Source organism: Phyllostomus discolor, chromosome 1, assembly GCF_004126475.2.
Source record: "Phyllostomus discolor isolate MPI-MPIP mPhyDis1 chromosome 1, mPhyDis1.pri.v3, whole genome shotgun sequence".
Taxonomy (NCBI): Eukaryota; Metazoa; Chordata; class Mammalia; order Chiroptera; family Phyllostomidae; genus Phyllostomus; species Phyllostomus discolor.
Genome location: NC_040903.2, coordinates 54,794,552 through 54,812,085, shown reverse-complemented (window position 1 = coordinate 54,812,085; position 17,534 = coordinate 54,794,552). Strand labels below are relative to the sequence as shown.

At 44.4% G+C, this 17,534-nt stretch overlaps 1 protein-coding gene across 9 annotated transcripts in view; it reads left to right on the top strand.

Annotated features, from left to right (window-relative positions):
* Window positions 1–17,534, top strand: part of SVIL (supervillin) — a 213,392-nt gene that overhangs the window by 161,096 nt on the left and 34,762 nt on the right. For 5 of the 9 annotated variants that reach the window (XM_036022700.1, XM_036022707.1, XM_036022726.1 and 2 more), the window contains 2 exons: window positions 3,229–3,358; window positions 15,663–15,810. In XM_036022700.1, coding sequence (XP_035878593.1) covers window positions 3,229–3,358; window positions 15,663–15,810 — 278 coding nt within the window. Of the gene's footprint in view, window positions 1–3,228; window positions 3,359–6,887; window positions 6,936–7,424; window positions 7,503–15,662; window positions 15,811–17,534 lie in introns of all 9 variants that reach the window. The other 4 variants (XM_036022710.1, XM_036022716.1, XM_028508244.2 and 1 more) reach the window with 2 other exon arrangements.

The following is a 17,534-nucleotide window of genomic DNA, read 5'->3' as shown; positions in this document are numbered from 1 at the left end:
CATTGTAAGAAAGCCAAAATACTAGCGGAAACGTTCCTGGCCAGCCCACACACTAAGGTAGTGAAGCAAGCCTGGACCAGAGGCAGGACATGCCTGGTTGGAGCCACTTCTCCCCGTCAACTGAGTGTGCGGCCCGTGTGTGCCTTGCTCCTTGTCTGTCAGATGGGGAGTAGCAATGTTTCATTTCATGAAGGTTGCATGCAGATCAGCAGAGTATAAGGCAGACTGCAGAGTGATTAAACGCTTCACAATTTGTTTTTTTCCTAAGTCAGTTTTTTATTCCTCAAATCAGCCACCAGGGAAACCAAATGATTATTTAGATGATGTCCTTGCTCCAAATATTTGAGAACTTCTTTTTGAGAAGGCCCTCAAAAACAGTAGCGCATTATTTTTCATAAACCCAACTCATGAGAATGAATCTTTTAATTTTTAAAAAAATTCTCTCAAGTCATTTGGAATCCAGTCTGACTGGATTAAAAAGGTAGATGACTCAATGAGTCACGACGGATGCGCGTCCGAGGTGAGAGGCAGCCGGCTCTGGAGGCCCGTTGGCGTGGCGGGCAGCGGCGAGGTGCCCGTCTGCCTTCGCAGGACGAGGAGTCGGAAGCACTGGCACACTCACTTTCTGAAAGTCTCACTTACAGATAATTTGGAAACTTCGAAAGCGCCGCTGCAGCATGCAAATACTAATTATATCTTTTAACGATTTGATTTTGTTGGATTCTTTTTTCTTATTAGAAAAAACTGACTCGTTGAGAATAATTGGAGAAGTGATAGATCTTAGTCATATGGAGACTGAACTTGCGGTGGAAACATTGAAAGATGTTTAGAATTTGTTTTCAAGTACGTGGGCTGATCCTTGTAGCCTGCAGAGTCTAGTCAGACACCATTGTTGATAGGATTTAAGGTTAATCGGATTCCTGGGCCAAATGAGGCCTCTCTTAGTAAGATTCCGACTTTAATTTCCAATGTATGTTGTTTCCTCCCCATCTCCAATAACCAAGCAATTCTGACACCTGCTGGGTGTCCTGTGCTTCAACTCAGTTCTGACACTATCTACCTGTTACTGGCATTAGATCCCACAGGCTACAGACTCAGTCCTAAAAGACTGTCTCCCACCCCCACTCCAGCTGCCACTCGTAAATCCAGGTTGTTACTTGTACATTTTACCCACTGGCTATAAATCCGAGGCTCCCACAACCCCTTCCTTAGGTTTGATTAATTTGCCAGAACAGCTCACAGAACTCAGAGAAACATTTCACTTACTAGAACACTGGTTTATCATAAAGCATATAACTCAATAACAGCCAGGCAGAAGAGATGTTTAGGGCAGGGTGTGTGAAAAGGGCACAGAGCCCCCACATCATCTCCAAGCACACCACTCTCCCCAAATCTCCATGTTCCACCAACTCGAGAGCTCTCTGAACTCTGCCCTTTTGGGTTTTTATGGAGGCATCATTCCATAAGCATTATTAAACGCAGTTGCAAATAACCAATGATTTAATCCATCTTCAGCCCCTCTCCCCTCTCCTTAAACCAGAGTATGGCACTGAAAGTTGGTTTTCCTGGCACCAGCCCCCATCCTTAGATGCTTCCCAAAAGTCTCATCATTAATATAATAAAAGACATTTTATGGTTCTCATCACTTAGGAAATTCCAGGAGTTTTAAGAGTTTTGTGCCAGAAACAGGGACAAAGACCAAATATAGATTTCTTATTATAAATCACAGTATCAAAGATAGATTAGATAACATTATACCAGTTTTATAGATGGTCATTTGAGGTCTTATCTGCTGTCACACAGAAAAGAAGGGAAGGGAAGGGAAGGGAAGGGAAGGGAAGGGAAGGGGAAGAGACTGGGGAGCAGATAGGTCCAGAATCTGAAGCTCCTGTCCCTTTTGGGGGGCTCTTTTCTTCATGGCTTACTTTCCATTATTTGACTGAATGAAGAGACAAGCATAAGGTGTGATCATGTATGAATTTGTAAATGTAAATGAATTCTTGTTTAAGTACTGCAAAATTTTTCTTATTTGTTTCACTAAACTTTTATCATGGAGTGTGATGTATCTCCTCCCATCTCCAAGTCAAATATTTAACAGAATCAGGAAACTTAATTGAAGGGTCATTTAAGACCATCCAGTCCCATTCCCAAGATGACTAATAAGGAGAGGAGACCAGGCTACTTGAGCAGAGTTCATGGCCAGGCTAGAGCTGACATGCTGCTTACAAGTACGCTGTTCGTGGACATGCGTTAACGATGTTTACATTTTAAACATGGCCCAGCAGGTTGGGCAGAGATGGCAAGGGGTCTAATCATTTTTTTCCCAAATCTTTTAAATTGTCTGAGCATCAGCTCAGATGGATTCAATGTCCCCCATGTTTTCGCCTTTTTTCTCTCCCATGTTTGTCCAACTGAATGCCTAAGACTTCCTCATTCGTTGTAACAGAGTAGCAGCGGAAACAAAACAACCTGTCATAGATTATGGCATCCAAGCAGCTTTCTATCAGGTCACATTACAGTGGAACTGAAGTAGGTTAGGTAAAAAAAAAAACCCCTCAATTAATTAGATTCTTTTTTTGTGGGTAGCTTTTCCCTGAGGGAAGTTGAAGTGATCATTTTTAAAGTGGGTTTGTGGAGAAGTTTCTGTGTTAAGAAGATAGATTGGAAAGACCAAGTTTATTTGGAGGGGGAAAAAAACAGGGCTTAGAGTACAGGAAGAAAAACAATCTTAAACATCATCTTTTACCTGTAATTGAAAGATATGATATTAAGAGATTGTCGGTGTTTTATAGCTTTAAGGTTTTAAACCTATTTCTGCTGTATTTTCTGCAAATGAGTTATTATCTAGCACTAGTCATTAAATGTTGTTTCATCAAGGGGCCAGAAGGGGTCACTAGCAGACATTTTCTCTGGGGATCATGTCCTCAGCCCAAGGGCAAGGAAAAACCACAGCTATTCCTTTGGTGGAATGATGAAGCAGTTTTTATCTGGCAAGTCAGATTTCAGCTTTGCATTTCAATCAGCTGTAAAATCTTTGGGGCCGTCTTAGAAAAGGGACTCCTATATTGTTTTTCTAGACATACTTTGGAAGAAATGAAATCCAGAAAGATTAAAGCTAGACAACCGTGGTCATTTAGTGGCCCAAGACTTCTCATTTACCTATATTATGGTTCTATTACAAGTGAGAGTTTGGTGCTGAGCTCTTCGGTTGGCTTGCGTTCCCCCTAGATTAGCGCTGCTGAAGAAGAGCGGGGAGGAAGACTGGAAAAACAGACTCGGCAGAAAGCAGGAGTACGGCAAAGCGTCCGTCACGAGCAGCCTGCACATACAAGAGGCGGAGCAGTCACTCAAGAAGAAGGTAAGTGCCCCGTGGGGGGAGAGGCGTGCTGACTGCCGTCACGCTCGGAGGGCGTGGAACACGCATGCATGACTTCGCTAGTCACCGCTCTGGGAGGCGCTGGCACTGCCTTGCCCTTGGAGTTCACACTGAGAGTCTGTCTCGCAGCAGCTTCAGTTGATCAAAGGTAAAGTCTTGAGATGCTGTAGAACTGGGAGCAGCACCACCTGCATAATGTATCAGCAAGCAAGTTCCTGCATTTTGAAGTGTGTACTTTTATTTCGGTTTAAAACCTTCTTAAACGAAGTCTGACTTTACAATGTTATGGAAGCCTCTCTAATGAAAAACTTTAATTGACCACTAACACTTTATACATTGCATATAATGTAGGGACTTACATGCCCTATACTAAGATTTAAAACCTAAGTATACAGAATAAGGACATAATTTTTGTGGTCAGTGAGACATTATTTTATAATTATAAGCACTTTTTTACATTGAGCAGGTATACCTTTTATTGAGGATATACAGGAAAATATGTTACAAGTTTAAATAAAATTAAGTAACACTTTGTTGTCATTACTGGCAAGGATTGCATATGCAAAAGCATTGATGAGCTGTTAAATTCTAGTGCAGTGATGACCAGCTTTCGACCAATTAGTGCACACTTTCAAAATGGGTAGAGACTTCCCTGCTGCTTGGCCTGGGGGCTGCAAATGTACCTGCTGGCTGGAGGCGGGGCGACACCTGTGACATACACGTCCACAGGCCAGCTCCCGGCATCAAAGTCTTCAAACAGAAAAGAAAAAACTTCCTACCAGATGATCACCTGGACCCCTCTAGTTCTGAAATACTTTAAGCATCCGGAGAAGAGAGAAACTGAGTGTGGCCTTCGTGCAGTTAGAAGCTCACACAGCAGGAAGCGTGCATGCGGGCTGGTGAGGCAGCAGCGCTGACCCAGTTTTACAAGGTGTTTCTGTGTCTGGACAGGATAAATGGGAACAGAGATTTGAATAATCTCCTCCCAAACATATATAATATTAAAGAGAATGACTTAAAAAACATTTAATTCTTGGTCATTAGTAAATGTTTCCAATATAATCGCGTGTGATCTTTGGATCTGCACAGATATGAAATTGAGAATTTAAGAATGAGATCCTGAAGTGAAAGGAAATCAGGTCCTTCAACTAGGTCCCTTTGCCCACAAACTTTATTTAAAAGGGTCTTAAAATCATTGATTCAAAAGTATCTTTAACACTTTGTCTCATTGGTCATTTTGGAAGATCCAAAAAAGCCTTAGGAGCTGACAGTCCCGTGTGGCCAGGTGAAAATTAAAATAAAGCTACAAACAAAGCTAGACAGATTCCCCATGAATAGTGGAATGAGATAAGTGCTCCGCCTGCTCAGAAGACAGGGGTCATTTGAGGCTCTGAAAACCAGAGACTGTAAATAGAGGATGTGATCTGAACTAACACTTGGCTGAGGAGGTCAAAGACGGAAGACGCTGACTCAGTGGCCCATGGGGCGGACACCCCGGTCAGCGGCCCTGGGGCTCTCGCCGTGCCCGGGGCTCCAGGGTGACTGGTGCTCTGGGCTCATGGAAGCTGCAGACGTCGCAGCAACAGTGAACTCGCTCTTCCACTCATCCTCAGTGACCCAGTTCACTTTGGCCTGAGACAATCAGCTCTTTGAAGTTAAAATAAGCCGATCTATTTTAAGCTTGTGGAGCAGACAGGGGGGTATCTCAAGTTCTGTCGAGGTCAAGCGGTTTTCACATGGCCTCTGATAAGCCCTTGGCTTGATTTCTTCCCAAGGGCTGGCAGTATATTTCTGTCACACCTCTCCCGGGTTCACATGTGAGGTGCCTTAAACCCAGCCTGTCTGAACATAGTCCCCAAACAGCTGAGGAGTGCTTGAGAAACGCCCCTGCTAGCCGGGTGGCAGAGCGCTGCCCTGGAGAGCGAGCACAGTCACTGTGTGGTGTGCACAGGGGGAGTCTTGCTTCAGGGGTGGGCCTGGCCTTGCTGACGGAGCGCTGCTCAGGGAGGTTGCACCAGAGCTGTCCCTCTTCCCCACACAGTTTCTGAATTCACCAAACAGCACGTGTTCGTGGCCAGCACACATTTTACAGTTTGTCCCCCTCGAGCCTGTGTGCGCAGTGAGCCTGAGTGGCAGCCCGTGGGAACACAGGGGAGGCAGGAAGTAGAGACGGGACTCGGTAAATCGCTTCCACTGCCCCTGTGAAAATCCTGCTGTCCAATAACAATGTCATGTGAGCCACATAAGTAATTTTAGGTTGTCTAGTAACCATATTTTTAAAATAAAAACATTGCCTTAAAAATCTGTAACTGTTTTGTTTCTGTCCCAGGGCTTGTCCGAAACAAAACAAATTTGTGGTACAGTAACCAGCATCTCATTTTGGGTGCTACATGGTAAGAAAATTTGGCCCGTGAATAGATTTGGGGAACTAAGTCAGAGTTTCCCTTTACATCCAGAAACATCAGTCGTGTCTCAGAGAATAGGTGACTTGGCAGCAGACCCTCGCTTTCCAAATCGCTCCCCAAAATCAGGATTGAGGAATTGGAGCTTACCAATCCTTGACCCGGCCCACTCTGTCGTCTCCTGTGGCCAGTAGTCCAGGTCCCTTCTCTCTCCTCCCTCTCTCCCTTGCCATCCTCCTTTTCTTCTGTCTTCTTCCTCCTGTTCTCAGCTTAGTCTAGGGCGTTGCGAACCTGACGGACGCACTTGTGCTGTGCAGCACCTGTAAGTCGTTCTGAAGACCGTGATGCCACGCGGTTTGTAGCTTTGGCCCGGTCCACACCGTGTGGAATGTGTGCACTCGAGCGCAGTGCCCGCACAGTTAGTTGCCTGCAGAACAGCTCATTCCTTCGGAAGGGTGGAACGCAATGAAGTTTTAAAGACGTGATTTTTGGCAGGAGTCTCTTTGTTACAAGTACATTGCAATTACTTCTTTTCACCAAATAATTCTTCTAAATTCCAACCCCATGTTGGCATATTGGACAGCAAGCCATAGATAGTGAATCCTACGTCCTTCTGTTAAGACACTCACCCAGGATATCAGACTTTTCCAGGAAATAAAAGCCTGTGTACAGTTTCCCACTACAGCCCTCTGTCTACTTGTGAGTCACAAATTAGGGTTTGATGTTCGCTGTACTTCAGTAGGATCCAGTCAGTGAGTCAAGCTAAGATCTATAATGTCCCCACTATGAGTCCTTGAAAATTTGAAGAAGGTAAATCTCCCACATGCACGGTCTCATTGCCTGCTGTCACTGAAATTCCAAATCACAATTTAGGAGAATGCAATCCCGTTGAGGAGCAAGGGGAGGAGGAAGAAGGAGGCCCAGATGAAAGATTAGCATCCTGCTGGCGGGGGTGAGCGTGCCTGGGGCCTGTGCCGCCTTTGCGTACGAGCACGTGCATGCTGCTGGCTGAGCCCTGCCCCAGCGCGCTGCAGAGCGGCCGCGACGCCTCCACTCAACCCTGCCCTCCCGACTCTCTGCGATGTTTACCTGTTTGTTTTAACCTGTAGGAAGAAGGAGGATTCACAGATGATAGTGCCATTTCTAATCTGCTTTGGGTAAGCCTGACGCTGACACGGGTGCCCCCATGTGTGACCTCCTAGAGAGGGTGCCCTTGTTCAGTGTCTCATACCGAGGCAAGATGCCACCTTTATCCAGAGTGGAGAGCTGTCTGTGTTCCTAATTTGTTTTGAATCGTGTAATGAAAACACTTTTAAAGGCTGTAAAGAAGACATTTTATGGCAAATGTTAAAGCTGTTAGTGAAAGCCACGGGCCCCCTTTCTGTACCTGAGGATCTTCTATCAGTTACAGTAATCTTGCCACTAATTCATTTAATTCCTATACAAAGTGGACTCAGGCATACTTACTGTGTTTGTGTGGATTTATTTCTTAATAAGTGAACAAATGGGAAGGATCTTGAAAAGATCACTGAAATTGCAATGAGAAATTAACACTGTTAGAGAAATCGTTTTTGTCTCTCCCCCTCCCTGCCCCGCTCTGGTAAGTCTTCTCTTCTCACCTCTAATCCTCTTGCTTTGCTCTATAGGAACCTGTATATGCTTCTACTTATTCTCCTGCTATACCTGCTGCCCATAAACACCTGTCTTTTGTATCTATTAATCAGGTGAGGAAAAGCCTGCACACACTTGGGCCTCATTGCAATTTCTGAGCAGTAAGGAAGAGCTTGTCTCATTTGGGGGATAACTGCTGCGTGTGTGTGTGTGTGTGTGTGTGTGTGTGATCTGCTCACATATTTCGAGTCAGTCACACAGTCACACACTCATATCCTTGGCTCAGACTTTCAGATAGACCTGACAATAGTAATTCACCTCGTAATCACGACACTGGTTTAAGAGTTTGACCAAGCTTTACATCTTAAGTTGAGTCAGGAGCCCAAGAAATGCACCAGAAAGTCCCTTGCTCCAGCATGGCAATGACACCATCTTGCTTAGGTTGATAAATAAGGAGGATGTGGCAGAGGCAGTGTGTGGTGTGGAAGGGACAAGTGGGAAGGGGCCGGTGTGACAGGAGCTGGTTGCAGTGGCTCTACTGAAATGCGAAACCGCAGCCCCTGCCCCCTGCCCTCTGCCCTCCATACCCCATCTGAGGAACCCCACCCAGAGGGGATCCTGGGCCTGGGCTGAAGGAGTCTGTTGGTGCATAACACACGATCATTTTTGAAGCTGAAAGTATCTGTGACTGTTTTTTATTCCCCTTGGAACCCCCCTGGGGGGTCAGGAGAGCTATGGAAAGCAGCTGCATCCACTTTGCCTCGAGGCCCACATCCTCCTCTCCCTCCACCTGTGGGACTGGCCCAGTGGCTCCCCTCCTGGGGCCTCTGTCTTCTCAGCAGGACTGGCACTGTATTTGCTGTGAGGCAGCCTCTACTAAAAACTTCATGACTGTGCTGTCCCTTTAGGACTGGTAGTGACAAATCAGGTCTTTGAGGGTGAGGTACAAGATTTCAAACATGAAACCGACAGAGCACTGCCTAGGAGAGGAGTCCTGTCTGCATCTTGCACCTTCCCACATGGAAACTCCCCGTTCCTACTCCCAAAGGTGGGCCTTCCCCTCACTCTCCGAGGCTCCCGTCCTCTGAAGGTAGGAGTGCTGGTCTGTGAGCGCAGCCTCACACAGCCGGTCAGTGTCCACCCAGAAACAAGGCTGGAATCCGGAGCGAACTTGCTGTTCCATCACTAAGGAGGGACATGAGTTGTTTCTCCTAAATAAGTCGACCTGAAATTAAAAGATACATTATTGAACTACTTAAATATAAAACACATGAATTACATAAACATACTTTGTTAACAGACTGGTTTTTAGAGAAGTTGTAGGTTCACAGGAAAATTGAGTGGGAAGTACAGAGCGCCCCGAGTGCCCCCCGCCCCCGCACACATAGCCTTTCCTCCCGTCAGCATCCTCCTCAGAGAGGCACGTGTGTTCCAGTCCATGAACCTGTATCGACCCAGCATTATCCCCCAAAGCCCACAGTTTACATTTCTGTCCACTCCTGGTCTTGTACACTCTGTGGGCTTGGACAAAGGTGCAATGACGTGTATCCGCCATTACAGTGTCATACAGAGTAGTCGCACTGCCCTAAAAATGCTCCGTGCTCTGCTTATTCATTCCTGTCCCCCCCAACCCCCAATCCTGGACAGCCGCTGGTCTTAATTTACTGTCTCTCTACCACTACCTTTTCCTGAATGTCTTATGGTTGGAATCATACAGTTTTCAGCCTTTTCAGCCTGGCTTCTGTTCCTAAGTGATGTGCACTTAAGGTTCTTCCATGCCTTTCCATGACTTGATAGCTCATACCCTTTTAGTGCTGAATAATATTCCTTGTCTGGATGTAAGACAATTTGTTTATCTATTTACCTACCAAAAGGCATCTTTGTTGCATCCTAGTTTTAGTAATTATGAAAAAAGCTTCAATAAATACTCATATGCAGTTTTTTTGTGTAGCTGTTTTTCAGCTCCTTTTGGTATTAATGAGCACAGTTACTGGATCATGTGATGAGAGTATATTTAGTTTTGTAAGAAACTGCCAAACTGTCTTTCAGAGTGTCTGTTTTGCATTCCCACCAGCAGTGAGTGAGAGTTTCTGTTGCTCCATGTCCTCGCCGGCATTCGGTGGGGTCAGGGGTTTGGATGTTTGCTCTTCCAATAAGTGTATAACAGTATCTCATCGCTGTTTTAACGTGCATTTCCCTGATGGTGTATGATGTGGAGCATCTTTTCATGTGTTTATTTGCCATCTGTCCCTCTTCTTGGGTGAGGTGCCTGTTCAGATCTTTTGAGTATTTTTTAATTAATTGCCTATCTTCTTATTGTGGAGTTATACCAGTTCTCTGCACACTTTGGATAACAGCCCTTTATCAGATGTGTCTTTGCACATCTAGCCTGTGGCTTGTCTTCTCACTCCCTGGGAATCTCTTTCACAGAGCAGAAATCCCACTGATCAGTTACCCTTCTTGTTCATCACAACTGCAGTGTCATCGCAGACCCCCAGGTCCTCTAAACCTTCTTCTATGTTATTTTCTGCAAATTTTCTAGTTTCCTGTTCACATTTAGGTCTGTGATATGTTTTGAATTCATTTTTGAAAGGTGTGAAGGTCTGTGTCCAGATTACTTTTTCAGTGTGAATGTCCAGTTTTCCAGTTTTGAAAAGACTCTCTTTTTTCCATTGTGTTGCTTTTGCTCTGTCGTCAAACATTAGTTGAGTACATTTGCGGGGGTCTATTTCTGGGCTCTCTGTTCTGTTCCACTGGTCTCTTTGTCCCCCCCGCCCACAAATACCCACACTGTCTGGATTATTAGTGTAGCTTTATAGTAAGTCTTGAAGTCAGGCAGTGTCAGTCTGGCTCTGTTCTTCTCCTTCAGTGTTGTGTTGGCTGTTCTGGGTATTGGGTTCTCCACATAAACTTTAGACTCAGTTCATCAATATGTACAGATTTGCTGGGAATTTGATTGGGATTGTACTCAAATCTATGGATCCAGTTGGAAAAAACTGAATCTTAACAATGTCGTATCTTCTATCCACTAACATGCAGTACCTCTCCATGTATTTTTAAGTTTAAAAAATATATTTACCAGAGGCAATCTGTGTTTTATCACTTTGAAGTTAAAATGCCTTAAAACTTCTATATTTTTGCTTCTTGACAGGCTCCTCAGGTAAACCCTTTACACACCAGTTATGTGGCACCAGCCTGTCCACTCCCAGAGGCCAGGGGACTCCTGTCCTCCGCAGTCCTGGTGTCCAAAGTCAGTGACGCACAGCTCAGAGAAGGCGGAGCACTTGCAGAGGACGCAGGCTGTGTCCAAATGGACTGTTTGTCTCTTTTTCGAGCTTTAACACACAATTACTTCTTCCTCACATGCCTCAGACTGTACCAGAATAAGATTTCCCTTAATCCCCACCCCCAACACACACACACTTTCATTGTAGGAGCTGGTAGGTGGTGACAGGCCCAGATTGTGGCTGCTTCGAGGTCCACGCATAGTTGAGCTCATTTTCATGTTCTGTTCAGACCGCTTCTGACTATGTGCACTGATGATGGACCGGAATCACTTATGGCAAGGGCAAAGCTAGTAAATTTCTTTAACAGTGCACTGATTTCTAAATGGCAATAGCATTTTTGAAAACCAAGAAGTACCAACTTGTCACTTTGCCTCATTTCTATTACTTGACATGTGCCTTGATCATTTCTTTCTATAGTTTAGTTTAATTTGATGTGAATAAGATAAAAACATCACATCACAATATCTTCTACGCATAAATCTCTCCAGTTGTGAGAGAACTTTACTCTTAAGTCTCACTAATTCTCGTGATCCAGGTTAGTTCCGCCCTCCCTGTATCAGCTCCCTGCGTCAGAGACATTTAGTGAGAGTCACACTATAATTTCTCAGTGCAGTTGACCCTTGAACACGTGGCAGCTAGGAACACTGACCCCTCCCCAAACACACACACTGTTGAAAATCCACATATAACTTTTGACTCCCCCAAAACTTAACAGTTAATAACTACGATTGACCAGAAGCCTTATGGATAAAATTAACACTCATTTAGCATGTTTTGTATGTTATGTATTCTTATAATAAAGTAACCAGAGAAAAGAAAATGTTATTAAGAAAAATCATAAGGAAGAAAAATGCATTTACAGAAAAAATATTTCACTTGTAGATGGAGCCATGCAGTTCAAACCTGTGATGTTCAAGAGTCAGCTGTAGCTATATAGGGCAAACCCATCAGTCAGGGTGATACCTGAAAACCTTCTTGCAGGTTGATCCTTTGCACAGTTTCAGGTTGTGTTCTGCCACATCTGTGGCCACCCCTAAACCCCTCCTCTCATCTCAGTTGTTTCACTGCCTTTTACACACATGCGTGCACACACACACACACACTCCTTCCCCTCTCCATCTCCATCTGTCCACACCATGCTCACGGAATTGGTGTTAGAAAGAATGAGGCACAGTGTGGGCTGGGCTTCTGTTTATGTTCTGACAACTGTCTCTCACTGTTCCAATCAATCTAAATACCACCGACTAAACCTGGATCAACCTGGGAAAATGGCACAATACTTGTTATAATATGTATTATGTCCTTCTCTAAACAAGGAAAGAAAAACTTAGGAGGGAAAAACAGTACAATAATGAAGTTTTAGGCTAAAAAAGGAAAAGTAAATGTCCATGTACATTTTGAGTTCTCCAATTTAATAGCAACATGGAGTAAATAGGTACCTGATTCTTCAGTGAATAAATAAGCTATGCATTCCTTACCTCATTATAGAGCCACATGAAGAATAGCAGGAATTAGTGGCCCCTGGACCAGCCCCACCAAGTAGCAAACTTAAGGTGAAACTTATAGAGAAGCAACAACTTTCATGTTGAATATTATTGTTTAGAGGGACTAAAAAAATACACCTTCTTAACACAGATCTGTCAGATTAGTGGACACTTTAAATCCTAAAACAGCTGTGTCATTCAGATGTCGATATGTGTGACATTCTCGCAGGACCTTTAGGGGAACCCAAGTGCTTTGGGGACTGAAACTGCCGATTCAGGGATTCCTGAATTGTTAATGGCTCCCTGACCTCTGAGCTGCTACTGACCTCACTACAGAAATGGGGATCCTTGGACAAGCAGACCTTCTTGGCACTTGATGTTTTTTTTCCAAAATATTTTAAGCCAACTGCTGTGTTGATTTGATTAAAAGTCTTTCCTGAAACTTCATTTTCAGAGAAAACATACTCTCTTTTATGAATTCTGATGAAGTCTTCCTGGCAAGTCAGCCTCGTTCGAAGTTTATTTCAGAAGGGTGTGTGATTCACAGTTACTTGTAGTTAGAGCATTTCAACAATTTTGAGTAGGAAAGTTTAGGAAAAGGCTTTTTAAATTTTGGGTAATTCTCTACTTTGATAAAATTTAAAACTTGTAGAAAAGTCACCATAATGGACGGGGCACTCTCGTGTATCTTTTGCCAGATCCGTTTCTTGGCATTTTCTCCCTCCCTGACTTCTCTCGCCCTTCCTCCATCCATCCCCCACCCTGGGCCGGCTTGCTGCTTTCCCCTTACATGTTTATATCGCCTCCCAGATCCATCACAGTAGGGATTCGTTTTCAGCCAGTGAATGGGGGTAAGGGGGCACAGACGTTCAAGCTATAGCACACTTCCATAACCATAATACAGTCACTAAGATGAGGAAATTTCTCATTGGTGCAATGTTTAATCCATGGTTCATATTTCCATTGTTTCCGTTTCCCCCTAAATAATGTCTCTTTTAGCCCCATCTCCACCCTGTTTAGGATCCGAGCCAGGATCGTGCCTTATATGTTGTCATCATGTCTCTTTGGGAAACCGTTTTTAGCCTAATTTAACCAGTTCTGGCTATGATTGCTCTGTGGAAGAATTTTGTAAAAGGAAGATTCATAAACTAGATGATGGAGAAGTCCATATTCATGACTTAAACCAGCTTGTACCGGTGTGGGCATGGTTTTGTGCTTCTGGGTGGAAGAAGTTGTTTCCCGTTGGCCAGTGGAGGGAAGCTAACCGGCAGGCTGCACTGGGTGGAGAGGTAGTGATCCCACCAGCCCCTGGGGTGTATTCCCCTGAGGCTCCCCTGACACTCCCAGGTTGGCAGTGGGAGCCTGACCTTCTCTTTGATCTGTGTTCTTCAAAGGGAAAATCCTCTTGAGGGAAGAGGAGCTGAGGTAGCTGCCAGATTAGTTAAGGAGAGCTCAACTCTAGTATGAAAGCAAATGCCCCAGCAGAGACGCCATTCCTGGTCTAAGGAGAGCCTCAGGAGAGAGCTGAAGCCCACTCCCAGGAAGCCGGCCAACCCCACCTTTCGAGGCCCTGCCTAGACCAACTTTGGGGCACACAGCCCCGAGAGGCAGTTTCTCTCCCGGGAGCATGCTCTCCTCTCTTCCTCCTCCACACTGGCTCCCACGGTGGTTGTCCCTCTCCCCTGCCTCTCACCCTGGCCCATGCGCCCCACAGAGAGGGGCTGTAGTGAAAGCAGGGTGGAGCGAAGGAGAATGAAAGCAACCCTGTCCCACAAACGTTGGGAGACCTCCCGCTGGGAGCACCCTGCTGCCACCATCCACACTCTTCTTCCAGGCCACACCCTCCCTCTCTGGGCCCTGCGTGCCTTGAGCGGGTCCTCACCCTCCTCCCTGCTCCTCTTTCTCTCACCGCAGCTCCACGCCCTGAGCTCCCCCTCCTGTCATGCTCCCTCAGGTCCCCTCCGGCTTCTTCCTTTGGGCCAAATGGCTTAGAAAGTGAAGAGGCAGGTATCTCTAGAACCCAAGTTAGAAACTTATAAAAACCCTTTTTTAGGTAAAAATGTTATTGTATATGTAGATTATGTCTGTAGCATAATTCATCCTCAATGTCAGATATATTATGACTTAATAGCTAGGATCTAGTTGCCTAAGTGCCCATATAACATAGTTGCTCCAGGAAAAAGCATGTCAAATTTCAGAAAACCTTCTTATAGCACACCTTACTCCTAATCAGCCTTCCCGACCTTGCAATGGACTATGTTCCCTGTGTACTTAGTGGATAAGATTTTCTAGAGCAATATGTTCTTTGTGAGATACACACACACACATACACACACACACATACACACACACACAAGGTCTGTCCAGAAGGTATCCAGACATGTACTATGAAAAATAGGATCACTTATTACAGATGATACAAGAAACATTATACATGGTGCCCCTTCAAAGTAGACACCTTGAGACCTCATACAGTTCTCCCAGTCACCATCAGCTGCCCCTTTGTATTTTCCTGAATCTCATCGATGATCTGAAATCTCTTCCCTTTCAAGTCGAGACACCCAAATGACTATCGAAGAGAGAAAGCACCTCATTACTGTGAGAGAGGAAGCCTGATTTTAGTTTTGGGAAAAGCTAGAAGTTGCAGGGTGCCAAATCAGCTGCAGGGGGGCTGAGTCAAAACAGTCCACATAAGACATGATGCATGAATGGGCTTATTGTCATGATGACGCTGCCAACCACCAGTTGCTCATAGCTGCAGCCTTCTGAATCATCCGAATAGTTTCTGTTCAAGCTTAACGCAAAATGTGATGCAGATTTATTGCTCGGTTCCCTCAGTCACTTCAATACTACACTTGATCTTAGCCAAAAGGTCAAGACACAATTGCTCAGTCATTTTGAATGCAATGGCCACATGGTACACGTGCTCAGTCAGTGTCATCTACCACCTCCACTGACTAGTACAGTGAAGTCGTCATTGTTCATGCATACATACCCCAGTCCACTCTCCTTGGCTGCCAGGTTACCTTGATGTTGTGCAAACCATTCTCCTTATATTAACAATGGCTGGACATTTTCCTGACAGACTATGTATAGAGGTAAAATGAATAAAATTTCCTCATCAACTGAGTTTAACCAGATAGGTAATAAAACAGCAGCCTTAATACCCTGTATAGTTTATGGCATGAAAGCAGTCTCTATTTTTGTTTATTTTACAAAGTATCATCCTGGTGTTCCAATGTTCCAAACAAATAGTAAAAAAAGAAAGGAACCTAAGCTTTAATTCAAAGTTTCAGTACTGTTGATATTGACCTGATAGGGATCGCTGACCAAGCTGGAAATAAGGAAGCCCAACCCAGTTCAGATAGAACAATTATGGCCCATTTGGGACAGTGCAGTGCTCCCCTTTGTTTGCCTGTTTTTCAGCTCACAAGATGGTACACGCTAAAATTCACCTCTCATTTCCCTCTCCTATGTTCTCCTTTGTACATGTTAAAAACAGCGGGTCACGGAAAGTCGAGACACCCAAATGACTATCGAAGAGAGAAAGCACCTCATCACTGTGAGAGAGGAAGCCTGGAAGACAAAAGGCAAAGGAGCAGCTAACGACTCCACCCAGTTCACAGTGGCCGGGAGAATGGTGAAGAAAGGTCAGAGTGTGCACGTGTGTGTGTGTGTGTGTGTGTGTGCACATGCTCCATCACCTGAGGAGGGGAGCGGGCAGTGACAGCTTGATGAAAACAATCATGCCATGGTGTTTTTCAGTTTTTAATCCCACTGAAGTTGTGTTAACGGTTTGGGGTAGTTTTTCCAAGATATTCCTACTGAAAACTTTTTTTATACGGAGCATCATCTTCAATGTAAAAAGCATAATTTAATTAGTCACATTTCAAAACTTAGTCATTTGGAAATTGAGCACAGGTTTCAAAAGCAATGCTAAATCTGCTCACAAATCTTAGTTCTTTTCCGTAATTGCCTTTAAATTATTTCCATTTCCTTGCCATCTGGCAGTCAGTTAACCCAAATTAGCCTTTCTCGGGGAAGGAGTTTCTCTCCTCTCCCTCTTAGGGAAATTCCTAGGTCCCTTTCCATCAAACTGGAGTTCTCTGGCTCACAAAGCCACATTTCCACGTATGTTTTAACAGATGTTTAAAAGGTATCTCCACTTACAAAAGTGGGATTTCCCTGCAGTTTCTTCTCTGCATCTGAGCTCTTAGAGCTGATGTTCACATCAGCCTGTACCCAAAGACTTAGGAAACCGAGGAGTCACGTGGTTAGTAAAGTCACCAGAGCGCTTTGAGCCTCCGTACCCTGTAGGAAATGGTTAAAATTTGGGATCCCTTTGTCTCCTATATGTGTACCCTTATTTTCTAAGCTATTACTTAAAAACAAATGTTCTAACTTACTGATAAAGGTTTTCACATTCAGAATTAATTTGTACTGTCATCAGCTCTTTAGGTTTATGTTTCCCTTTTCTCAAAATCCTGCAGGATCCTCCCTCATGAATAGTGCCCAACTCATGGTAGTCTCATAATAAATATTCACAGAAGGAAGGGAGGGAGGGGAAACCCCTGAATTGTGATTAACTCAGATCTTGATGGAAGCATCCTCTCTAATAAATTCCTAACCTTGGAATCGCCAGAAGATAACAGCAGATAATTTACTCTCAAAGAATGAAGTAGCATTTGAGTATCTTCACCAAGTCACAGAACTGTGTAATCATGTTAAGCTACTTTAACATGAGCCCCATCTAATGTTCACAAAAGCAGCTCCTTGAGGCCCCCATTGTTAAGAAGAATTCCAGCTGAGAACTTGACCCAGAGCTCAGGTCCTCCAACCTCTGGCCTGGGCTTTTATCCTGATGACTTTTTATTTTGGCTTTTTTTTCCTCCTCCATCTTAAAAATCACAATTCATTTGTAACTGGGCCCTTACTACAAAATCCCACTGCCCTTGTCCACAATGATATCAGAGGAAGGAGATTCGCTCTTCCGTACATTTGGGGAGCACGGTCCAAGAAGTGCCTATCTCTTAGTGGATGAATTTGCACTCACATTTTCCTGAGTATATCAGGACCTTTATTTAACAGTTGGTCTATGGCTTGCTCAGGAAATAATTCTCATATACATTTTGCAGCCACAAGTTACTGCATGCCAGTGAGTTGCCAAAAGGCCTGCTGCGCCCACATTTCCATTCTCTCTCAGCAGAGAGCTCTGCTCTCCCCTAACCTCATTAACACTTCCTCCCTTTCTGATATTCCTGGAGTGTCTGTAACAATTCACGCTCCAAAAGGCTTCTGTGATATTCTAGTATTCTTCTGGAAGAAAGCTACTCAAAGTATGCCTTTGAACAAGAGAGTGGGTGACTGGTTATTG